This window comes from Babylonia areolata, chromosome 19 (genome assembly GCF_041734735.1).
Source record: "Babylonia areolata isolate BAREFJ2019XMU chromosome 19, ASM4173473v1, whole genome shotgun sequence".
NCBI classification, from domain to species: Eukaryota; Metazoa; Mollusca; class Gastropoda; order Neogastropoda; family Buccinidae; genus Babylonia; species Babylonia areolata.
In genome coordinates this window covers 50,526,264-50,538,763 of record NC_134894.1, presented here as the reverse complement: position 1 = coordinate 50,538,763, position 12,500 = coordinate 50,526,264, and the positions used below count along the sequence as shown (strand labels likewise).

Here is a 12,500-nt window from a genome sequence, read left to right as displayed (position 1 = left end):
CAAGATTTGACATGATGGAATAAAGAGATTTAGAGGATGTGGAATCAAGAACTTGAGAAGAAAAGAAGTTTGTCTTTGTTGATGAGATCATATGTTTGACTTTGTTTATTTGTTTTCAGAAGATTTGATTGTGGACTTTCAGTTTTGTTGATCAGCATCACCGTTCCAACAGGCAACGCTTGTGTTCTGCAATTCAAATGTCTTGTATGTGCCATGGGGTGGAATTATTATGAACATGTATGCTGCCTTATGGTCGACCATGAGGATATACAACATCAATGCCAATCTTGTGCAAGTGATTGAACAACTCTACAAGGCCACAAGTGCCATACTCTTGAGTGGTAACAAGGGAGACTGATTCTGCACAATGGTTGGAGTGTGTCAGGGATGCCTACTTTCACCCTGGCTCCATCACATCCAATAATGGCTCAAAACCGCGGCAAGGATTGTACAAACAGCAGCTGTGATAGCAAGACTTCAAACAATCAGGAGAGACAAGAACATCAGTTCCAAGATCCACCTATTGTGCTCCCTTCCCTTGCCTTGTCAGACTTTCTCCATGCCTGCAAAACTTGGACGTTCTCAGCAGACATGCAAAGAAAGATCCTGGCAACTGAAATGAGATGCAACAGGAAGATCTTGGGTATCGACTACACAGATAATGTGACAAACGAAGAGGTCCGCAGCAAGATCCAACAAGCAATAAGACCTCATTTTGACCTCCTCAAAGTTGTCAAAAAAGGAAAAATAAAATGATATGGACATGTTTCCCGCTCAACAGAACTTGAAAAGACCATATAGTAGGGGCAGTCACAGGAAGCCATGGATGAGGAAGACAGAGACAGAGGTGGGAAGACAATATTCAAGAATGGACATGAATGAATCTGGTGGAATCCCAGAGAGCAGCGGAAACAGAAACATGTGGAGGGGAGTGGTGGTGTTGTCTTCACTGGTGCTCTAACAACAGAAGTCATGGGATAGGTGAGTGATCAACAAACAATAAAGAGAGGTAACTCTCTTGTTATCAATATTGTTGATAGGTGAGTGTTCATGATTATGATTATCGTTCTTAGATTTCATGACAGGCTGCTGGTATGTCTCATATGTTGTCTACTTCTATGTTTCTTTAAGTTGTTTTTTGTTTGTATGTACTTTCATTTTATGGCAATATTACCATCTGAGACAGGAAAAAAAGTAATAAAAAAAGAAAAGTATCCATATTATCAATCAAAAAACAAAGAAGTATACAATACATCACAAGCAGATGTAAATTATACACTGAAATAAAGGCAAGCATAAGAGAGCTACACGTCAAAACACATGGCAAAAAAAAAGGGCAAACACTCACACAAGCACATACACAAAAGCACTCACAACCATGCACTCGGTACATGTGCACACACTTGCAGACACCCATACATCTACATACACATGCAAATGTATAGAAAAGTAATCAAATGTGAACTCACCATACAACCTGACAAAGCCATCTGAGCCTGCCGCTACCAACAGTTTTCCATTTCCACTGTACACGCAGCAGGTCATCATCACTGGCTGGGGATCTACAGCCAGGTATCTCTAAAATCACAGCACAGCTTCTCCATTAGCTAAGTGAGTCATTTACAATTCAATAAATTATTGTGCATTAAAAACAAATGATACCATACCTGAGGGACACACCTAAAACATTCAGTGTTTGAATATTTCATACACATCAATGTATACTCACTGTTACTTTTTTCATTTATTTGCTCCAGCCATTCACAAAGGAGCAGATAAACCACTTTAGAAGCTGCAAAGAAATATAAAGTATTCAGGAACTTTCGATTTTTTAGCATAAACCCTTTTCTGTAACAACATTACATAAAGTAAGATGCATAGTTATACATTTCAGTTTAATCTGCTCAATGCCAAAGATTTTGTTAAAAAGTCAATCAGTAAATAAATAAATAAACAAATAGACTGATGAATAAAATGCCTTCCCCTTCCCTGGGAAATTTGAGGAATTAGCAGTAATTTAAAAAAATCTAACATAAAAACAATTAAGAGATACAGAAAAAAAGAGTTATGTGGCAGAAAATTAATGAGGATTCTGAATGTGAACTTTCCACATACTCAGTTTTATTGCAGTTAACCAGTTGAGTGCAAGAGAATTTTGAAAAAGTGCTCTCCCCTTGCCTGGGAATTTTGAGGATTGGGGGTAATAAATTAAAAAAATATTCTTGCACAAAAACTATGGGAGATACAAAAAGAAAGTAAAGGTTTTTGTGAAGGGAAATGAATGCTTCTGGGCTTTTTTTCTCAGGCTTTTTCTAAATCAGTTTGATTGTAGATAACAGGCATTTATAGTCAAGATATCGTATTTGTATTGCATTTCTCTTTTTTTGTCACAACAGATTTCTCTGTGTGAAATTCAGGCTGCTCTCCCCAGGGACAGCACATCACTACACTGAGAGCGCCACCCACTTTTTGGTATTTTTTCCTGCATGCAGTTTTGATTTTCTTATTGAAGTGGATTTTTCTACAGAATTTTTCCAGAGACAACCCTTTTGTTGCCATTGGTTCTTTTACGTGTGCTAAGTGCATGCTGCACACAGGACCTTGGTTTCTCGTCTCATCCGAATGACTAGTGCCCAGACCATCACTCAAGGTCTAGTGGATGGGGAGAAAATATTGGCGACTGAGGCATGGTTCAAACCAGCACGCTCTGATTGTCTCGCTTCCTAGGTGGATGTATTACCTCTAGGCCATCACTCCACTATAGTAATAATTTTTGTGCAACAAAAAAGTCTATTTCCACCTCCACATAATGAGATTCATAAAGAAAACAAGCAAAATACTGCTAGAAATAGTATGCCTATTGTCAGATTATACCTGTAGAAGAACTTAAAATCAGGCTATAAGTTTATGAAGATAAATCACAACTCGTAGCAGACATGTAAGTGAATCACTGTCCCTGCAATGACAAATGTGGCCATCATCAATATAAAAAGTCATTCATGTTCTCAAAAACTAAGCTATCAGCTTTTTGTCAGTTATGAGCTTTCGCAAGTTGGAGGGTGAAGTTCTTTGATGACATTCACTCCCTTCAAGTTGCATGTGGGCCGATCAAAGTGTCTGCTGTGCATCTGGCTTGCCACCTCTTCAAACACTTAAGTCAACCATCTGATTCAGTGACAAAAAGCGTTAAAAACAGAAAGCACATGTTTCATGTCCAGTACACATCCCACTCTCCATTTTGTGACAATCATGGAGCATTGGAGGTTGTCTGTTTCCTGCGGTATGCATTGAAATGTGAGTACACCGGCTTCCAACTGCCACACCCACTTCACAGCCTTTGGCTGGCATTCGACCTATTGTCTTACTCCTCTCCCCCCCCCCTCCCCCACACCCCTTCCAATGCTTGCTGCACATATACTGTCAGTCATGACCACTTGTTCAAAAACACTGTATGATTGGACAGACGGACTGAATTACCATCAAATGGGCTGTCGGTTTCATCACTATCGTTGTCATTCACCTTCATGCTTAAACCAATGATCAGACAAGAGAGATCCTTCTCCATCACAATAACTATCTATAATCATAAACACAGCTTCAAAATTGTGTAAATCTGCTGACTCGGACTTTTTCCGTCACTTTCAACGCCTCTTTTTTTATATGATGCAACCCCCTTTCCATGTGCATTCCATGTGGTCCAGTTAGCAAATCATTATCAAGCAGAAAGAGGTCTTCATTTAAATAGTATTTTCATAATCTGGACACATCAAACTAACTGTTCAGAGTCTGTTTATGTGAATTGAACCAAACTCCCATGAAGGAAAAATCGGAACATATTCAGGACACCAGTGGACGTCTTATAGGCACAATGGCAATACTTTTCGTAGGAGATCAGCTGATGTCTTACAGGCACTCAACTGGTTAAATATTCAGGCATTTCAAATAGAAGGTGGTAATTTTTGTGCAACAAAAAAGTAGATTTATACCTCCATAGAATGTCATCCAAAAAGAAAACAAATATACCTGGAAATGACTGGTGGATGAAAATAAAACAGGTGATAAGTTTATGATGACAATCTCAACTCTTGCAGGCATGTAAGTAACTAAATGTCATGACAATGACAAACGTGGGTTCAGTCAACATATATCAAGATTAACCATATACTCAGAAACTGCACAGTCAAGCTTTGTGACACCAAAGAACTTCCCCATACAGAGCCCCCTCCTTCATGACAATCACCCAGTCCAGGCTGCAGCTGGGCTGACAAAAGTGTCTCAGTGCTATGCATGCCAGTTTACCTCCTCTATGAACAAGTCAGCCATCTCATCAGTGACAAATGTGAACAAATAAAAATCATGTTAACCGTTTGTACTTTCAACTCATCATTAGCTGTTGTCAAATCCGCGGAGGTATTCAATGACAGGAACCGTTCTCTGACGTCAGTAACCACACTCCCTTTCATGCTCTCTGACTGGCCTACAACTTTCACCACTCCTCTCCCTCTCCTCCCCCCCATCCCCCTTCCCAAACCACATGCACATAATTGCCCCTCTCATCAGCCGCCATCATTGTTTGCTCAAAAATGCTGTCAGCTTTGATAACTTGACTGTACAAGCACTGAATGCTGCTGTCAGTTTCATCACTGTCACTGTCATCACCTTCAAGTTCTAATGAATCATCAGACAAGAAAGATTGATCTCCATCATTATACTTATCTATAATCATTTGAACAGCCTGCAAAGTCATATAAGTTCTATGGCTTGGACCACTGTCTCTGCTTGTTGAAGGTTTTGATGCCATTTATGCAAATGAGGCAACCCCCCTTCCACGCGCGTTACACATTGTCAAGTTAATTAATCATTATCAAGAAGAAAGGGTCTTCCAGCTGATGTACGCTCATTTAAATAGTTGGGTTTTTTTATGTAATCCAGACACATAAAACTAACTGTTCAGAGTCTGTTTATGTTCCTTAAAACAAACTCAAATGAAGGAAAATTCGGAATAGATGCCTGACGTCAGTACATGTCTCATAGGCACCAGGGAAGCACTTTGTGTTGGATATCAGCTCATATCTTATTGGCACAAAACTGGTTAATCGTTTACAGAATCACGCACTACTAAGCACAACTGATGAGTTAACGAAGGCAAAGGTCACATATATTCAGATTTATACACAGATAAAATATTTATAAAGACAAGTGTTCTGATTAATTAAGTTCACCCAGTTTAAAACCTGACTGACTCTCCTCAGTGAGTTGAGGAATGGGAACATGTGCAGACACATCACAATCACTCATTCTTTCAATGAATTCTTACTGACACAAATTATGTCTGTCATTAGCATATATTAAGACAATCATATGTCACATTTTTATGTCCTTCTGTCTGTCTTTAGAACATTCATATGTCATGACAATCAAGCATCAAAATACACACTGATCTCTTTGTCTCTGGAAAAGCATACATCAAGGTAAGGACACCTTGGTGTTGCTCTCGCCGTGTGCTTGAAACACTGAAACAGACAGTGAGTCAGTCACACATGTCCATCTGTCTGTCCACCTCATTCTCTTTCTACATCTCTCTGTCTGCCTCATTCTCTCTTTCTCTATTCGTAAATTGGACTTTTCTTGTCTCATCATAATCAATGGGCACAAAGCAGTATTCCATGCAAAAACTGCCGCTGCAACTAATAATTTTAACAGTCATCAATTGGAAAAGGTCTATTAATTCATGAAAGAACTGACTCTCAGGCAAGAGTATAACCATCAAAAAGAAACAAAACACTATCACATACCTTTTCTTTTTTATTCATTAGACTGAGACTGCTTTTATGACACATAGAGTGATGGCCTAGAGGTAACGCGTCTGTCTAGGAAGCGAGAGAATCTGAGTGTGCTGGTTCGAACCACAGCTCAGTCGCCAATATTTTCTCCCCCTCCACAAGACCTTGAGTGGTGGTCTGGGCACTAGTCATTTGGATGAGACGATAAACCGAGGTCCCGTGTGTAGCATGCACTTAGTGCATGTAAAAGAACCTACGGCAACAAAAGGGTTGTTCCTGGCAAAATTCTGTAGAAAAATCCACTTCAACAGGAGAAACAAATAAAACTGCATGCAGGAAAAAATACCAAAAACTAAAAAGTGGGTGACGCTCTCAGTGTAGGGACATGCTCTCCCTGGGGAGAACAGCCTGAATTTCACACAGAGAAATCCGTTGTGACAAAAAAGAGTAATACAATACAATATAATAATGTATGCTTCATACAAACAACCTGACAAGAAATTTTCAGTCCCTATATTCTTTTCACACCCCCTGTTAGCCCACAATTTCTCACAATCCCACGATTTCTCTCACTATCTTGGAAAGATTGGGATCACGAGAAAGTGTAGTCTTTTCCCTCCCACATTTTCTCTCAATTGCGAGAAAGCATGGGAAGTAAACATATCTTTTATAAAAATAAATTTCCTTTCTTACTGGAGTTGGTTTCTTGTCTTTTCCCACTGCAAATCTTAGAGAAAAATGAGAGAGAGAAAAAGAAAAGAGAAAGAGGGGGATGACTACAATGATGATCATGATAATTACAATGGTGTTAGCGAAGTGATGACACTGAAACTGACGTCTGTTTATTGTATTTCACATGAAATGAAATGAAATGAAATTATGGTGCTTAGAGCCTCGCCGACCACTAAGGCCATCTCAAGGCTATCGCCGCATCAATAACTACTACAAGGATAAAAAAACAACCAATTAAAACGAGTCACCACTTCAAACTTTCCACTCCAAAGTCAAAAAAAAAAAAAACTTCCATAGTTTAAAATCTTCAAATCTGGTTAAAAATGTTCACTTCTTTTAAGAAGTCCATCAGCGCCCACGGAGGGACATCACGAAACAAAATCTTCAAAGAAACCGCCGTGTAATGTCTGCGTCTAATGTCATGCAGATCCCAACAGTCAAGGAGCACGTGTTTCATGGTGAGAGGCTCATCACAGGGAATGCATCGAGGGGCCTCTTCCCCCTTCAACAAGTAAGAATGAGTAAAAAAAATGTGCCCCGCACGCAGTCTGCACAGCACAGACTCCTCCTTTCTGTTCTTCACCCCCGAAGGGAGGGTCTCTTTTAGGTCTGGACGGATCTGGTAGAGCTTGTTGTCCGTCTGGGTGTTCCACTCCTCTTGCCAAAGATCCTTAACGTAAGTGTTCACCTTCCGCTTCATGTCTGTGTATGGTACAAAGGATCTGGATAATTCTTTCTTTACAGCGTTCCTGGCCAGCAGGTCCGCCCTTTCGTTACCACGGATGCCAACATGTCCAGGAACCCAGGCCAACACAACCTCGTATCATTTCTTCGTTGCGAGAGTAAAAGCTTCATAGAATTCCAGCAGTTTGGGATGAGTGATATTCCTGCACGTGATCGCCTCCAGGGCTGACAAGGAGTCGGAAAAGATCATGAATCTCTTTTGTTTCAAAGAGAGAACCATTTTTACCGCCAGAACCAGTGCGGTCAGTTCCGCAGTGTACACCGAGCTGTCAGACAGGATGTGTTCCGTTGAGGGCCGGTCAGGGAAGTCGGGACAGAACGCAGATGCAGCGACTCCGTCCTCTGACTTGGAACCGTCAGTGAAGATGCTTTGAAAAGTGGGGAATTTGTGGCACAGTTCCGAAAAGTAAGTTCTGTAGGCCAGAGAACTGGTGGAGTCTTCACGGTACGAGGCCAGATCGAATCGGACCTCAGGTGTTCTAAAGGTCCACGGAGGGCTGTCAGGGAACTTAGAGAAATCTGACATGCCACCGACATCCAGATCAGCATTTTCTAAGTGCGGCTAAATGCGGAGTCTGAGAGGAGGTATGCAGTTTGGGTTGTCTTTAAATTTCTTGTCAAAAGGGTTGTTGAATACAGCATCGTAAGCAGGGTTTGTAGGTTCAGAAAACAATTTCAAATAACAGTTTAGGGTCAGCTTCAGTCTGCGGTTGGAGAGAGGCGGTTCCCCCGCCTCTGCGCACAGGCTGTGCACAGGGGTGGTGCGGAAAGCACCTAAGCTGAGACGGAGCCCTTGATGGTGTATAGGGTCCAACAGTTTCAGGAAAGACGGTCTGGCCGAGCCGTATACTACACTTCCGTAATCCAGTTTGGACTGGACCAGGGCTCTGTAGAGGTGCAAGAGAGTTCTCTTATCAGCACCCCAGTCCGTGTGTGCTGGCAAGATATTTTCAGCTGTTTAATATGGCTGAGGAAGTTTTCTGATCAAAGATGACCCCTAAAAATTTGGCTTCCTTGACCGCCAAGATGGTGGATTTTCCCAGACGGATTTCAGGGTCCGGATAGAACTGGCGAAACTTATGAAAATGAATACATTCAGTTTTGGAGGACGAAAATGTGAAGCCATTCTCCTCTGCCCAACACTGGATTTTGTTGACGCAGAGCTGAAGCCGTCGCTGGATGCTGGCATACGTGCTGCCAGTTGCATATAAGGCAAAATCGTCCACGAACAGTGAGCTGTCCGATCCCTTCTGAACAGATTGAACGATGTCATTAATTTTGATGCTGAAGAGAGCCGGCGACAGAATGCTCCCTTGCGGGACACCCAGCTCCTGCTCGTGAATGTCGGATCGACAGGGTGGTGCCGACCCTCACCTGGAATTGTCTGTTTTGCAAAAAAATTGTGGATGAACTGGGGCAGGTGTCCTCGGAAGCCGAGCCTGTGCAGGTCCGAGAGGATTCCAAATTTCCAGGTGGTATGGTAAGCTTTCTCCAAGTAAAAAAATATGGCCACCACATGTTGTTTGTTTACAAAGGCATTTCTTACAGTGGTTTCCAGACGAACCAGATGGTCAACGGTAGAGCGATGCTTGCGGAAACCGCACTGTTCTTTCGCCAGAAGGCCATCAGTCTCTAGTTTCCACATCAGTCTACCGTTGACCATCTTCTCCATCAGTTTGCAGATGCAGCTGGTCAGTGCTATTGGACGGTAGTTGGAGGGGTTCTAGGGGTCTAGTCCCAGTTTCGGCACCGGGATTATGAGGGCTTTCCGCCAGGAGGGTGGAAAAAAGCCTGTGATCCAGATGTGGTTATAAACTTTGAGCAGGGTGTCCAGACAGGTTTCGGGAAGATGCTTTAAGAGTTTATAATGGACCTCGTCCATTCCTGGACAGGAATCCGTACAGGTCTGAAGGGCAGATTTAAGTTCATTCATTGTGAAAGGAAGGTTGTAGTTCTCTGTGTTGTCGGAAGAGAAGTTACAGGGTGATTTTTCTGTCAGGTTTTTGGTTTTGAGAAACCGAGCAGATTTGTTAGCAGATCTCGAGTTCTGTTCGATTGTGGAGGCAAGCAAATTGGCAACTGCTTTCTTCTCTGTGACCAGAGCGTCTGAAAGTTTAAGATGATGAAAGGTTGGGCATGCGTTTTTGCCCTTAATTCTTTTTAAAACCCTCCACACTTTCTTCTTGGGTGTGTTGGAGGTTAAGGAAGAGCAAAAATCTCTCCATGACTTTCTCTGGCTCTTTTTAAAAACATACCTGGCTTTCGGCCTCAGCTGTTGATGGGTTCGAACGCTATCGGTCTCCGGTCTCCGAAAGACGCGTCGCTGCGCTCTCTTCCGAGACTGATGGGCCTCCCGACATTCCGCGTTGAACCAGGGCGTTCTTGGCACCTGAGGCTTGGAGGCAGATGATGGGACTGCTGCTTTGACACAATCTAAAACGATCTGAGTCAGAGTGTCAGCAGGGTCCTTGCTTTTCAATACTGTTTCTTCCTGCAGCTCCGCTCTTATCTTCATGGTAAAAATTCCCCAGTCTGCTTTGTCATAGTTCAGGCGGTCAGGCAGAGAGTCACCTTCTCCATCTGTGGGGCGGAGGACGACAGGAAAGTGGTCACTCCCGTGCAGATCATCGTGCACTTTCCACTCGTAGTCCAGGACCAACGATGGATCGCAGACCGACAGATCTAAACACGAGAGCTTTCGAGAGGACAGATGAAGGTAAGTGGGAGACTTGTCGTTAAGACAGTACAAGTCCATATCGGAAAGAAGGTTTTCCAAGAGAAGACCTCAGGCTGATGTCATCTCACTTCCCCAGAGTGTCCATTGAAGTCGCCCAAGAGTAAAAACGGTCGTGGGAGCTGGTCGACCAGGTTCATGAGGTCCTGCCTCAGAACACGGACGGCAGGAGGAAGGTACAGAGAGCAGACAGTGATGGTTTTCTCAAGTGTGACTGTGACTGCCACCGCCTGTAAAGGGGTGCTTAAAGGAACTGTGCTGTATAAAAGGGACTTATGTATAAAAAGAGCGACACCTCCCGTCAATCCCTCTTGCTTCGGTTGAGCGGGTTTAAAAACGGAGTTAAAACCAGAGAGAGATAAAACCTTGCCATCTCTTTGCAGAGTCTCCTGCAGCGCCAGCACTGAAGGTTTCAAAGCACGACAAAGCAGCTGAAGTTCCTGGAAATTGGCGTAGAACCCCCGGATGTTCCAGTGGATCACTGCCATTAAAAAGGTTAAAAAAAAAAAGCAGCAGCCTATTCCATCGCTACCCCCTGCTCCTCTGCTTGCGGTGGCTCAAGGTCGGCCAAGATTGAGTACTTATTTTTATAATTTAATTTTTCTGATTCTGACCAAGTCGGAATATCCACCACCTCGGCTCTTCCCGATCCCGCCAAGGCCGCAACCCTCCCCTCCTTGAGTTTTGGAGGTATGGGGGGTTTCTGGCAACTTCTGCCAGCCCGAGGGCCAGGCAGACGAGAGGCGGGGCGAGGGGGCCCAGGGGGTGGGGTGGGGCGGGAGGCGGACAACGTGCCTCCGTCCGAGGCTTTCCGCTCCCGCCCAGCAGCCCCTGAGGACTGCCGCACAGGATGGGAAGGGGTGGACACAGCACCTCCACCGAAGGCCAACAGTTCTATCAAGGTAGGCACGTCGTCCGTCTGCGTCCCTGTGGACGTCGTCTGGACCGCGACGTCCACCATCCTGGGTCTGACGACAGAGGCGTAAGACGCCTTAGGCGACGTGGCCTCCACCTGTTTCCTTGCCTCAAAGAACGATATCTTCTTTTCTGTCTTCACCTTCTGGATTTCCTTTTCCTTTCTCCAGGCGGGGCAGTCTTTCGATGAGGACGGGTGGCCGCCTCCGCAGTTCGCACAACGGGCTGGACTGATGCAATCGCCCTGGTGCGCCGCCTTTGAACAGGTGCCACACGCCTCTTCCTCCTTACATCGGTCCCGCACGTGTCCAAATTTCTGGCATTTGAAACATCTTAGAGGGGACGGCACGTACAGGCCTACACTCACCATCAGGTATCCGACTCGAATGTCCCTGGGGACATTCGGGCAGCAGAAGGTGAGGAAAAATGTGTTGGTCGGGACTCTGTCCGACCCCTTCTTCACTGTCACCCTGTACACGTCGGTCACTCCCTGAGAGGACAGCTCGCTCTTGATCTCAGCTTCAGACACTCCTCTCAACTCCGGGCATCTGATGACCCCCTTTGAGCAGTTGAGACCTTTGTGAGGGGAAACCCTCACCGCCCTATCCACAAAAGTGGTTGCCTTGAGCAGAAGCTGTGTCTGCCTTTTAGACTCTGTCTCCACCAAAAATGCTCCGCTCCTCAGCCTCTTGATGGATTTCAGCGATCCCGCCAGACACTGGACGCCCTTCTGGATAGCGAAGGGGCTGAGAGCCGACAAGGGCTTGTTGTCATCAGCGCCCTCCATCACAAGCCACGACGGCCAAAATCCAGAGGTCTCAACGACCTCCGAATCTGAGTCCGAATCGTCTGTTCCTTGTCTTCTTCTTTTTCCGAGTTTAGGGGGGTGTAGTTGTTTGGAATTCATGTTTAAATAATTGTAAATTCATCCCTCCCTTACCCACCCACCATGGGGTCCAACTTAGGGGCCAGGGTCAAGGGAACACCAGCTTGACCCCTTCCAGGTTTCGGGAGGGATATACGACCAACAGCCTAGCTCCAACGTGTTCCCCCCCCGATCATGCCCAGCTCCCGGGGACAGAGAACCGAGCACTACGGGGGTAGTGACCCAGCCCCACGAAGGGGTAGCCGATTGACACACATGGGCCAATGTGTGCCGCCTGTCTTAGGAGAGGTCCGAGCCAAAGGGATGTGTTGAGAGCAGCGTGCTCTCTCAATCCCCAGGATCTCATTCTCCTCCATCACAGGTCGCGCCGCACGGCAAACACGGCGGGCCTGAAGAAGGCCACAGAGAAAAAAGAATGTGGAAAAGAAGGCTTGATGGGGAGCTGAGGACAGAAAAGAGGCGGTAAAAAGAAGAATAGAGAATAGCGAAAGGAACAGTGGGTCACGTTTAGTTTGGGCCTCACTCACGACCTGTTCGGCATGGGAAGCCCTATCAGGGGCATCAGTACGAAAACCACCACTTAATCAGCCCTAAAAGCTACGATGGCTATGTAGGCTGTCAATTAAGACCTGGGACCAGAGCAGCAAACCCCAAGAAGCACTGATGCCCCCGCCAACATAGCTCGCTCAATCACTGGCCACTAGGC

General features: G+C 44.8%; 1 protein-coding gene across 1 annotated transcript in view; it reads right to left on the bottom strand.

Annotated features, from left to right (window-relative positions):
* The window catches only part of LOC143293824 (WD repeat-containing protein 91-like), a 155,701-nt gene that overhangs the window by 40,150 nt on the left and 103,051 nt on the right, over positions 1-12,500 (bottom strand). Inside the window, exon 12 of the mRNA XM_076605092.1 lies at positions 1,470-1,578. Within this exon, the coding sequence (XP_076461207.1) occupies positions 1,470-1,578 (109 nt within the window). The remainder of the gene's footprint in view (positions 1-1,469; positions 1,579-12,500) is intronic.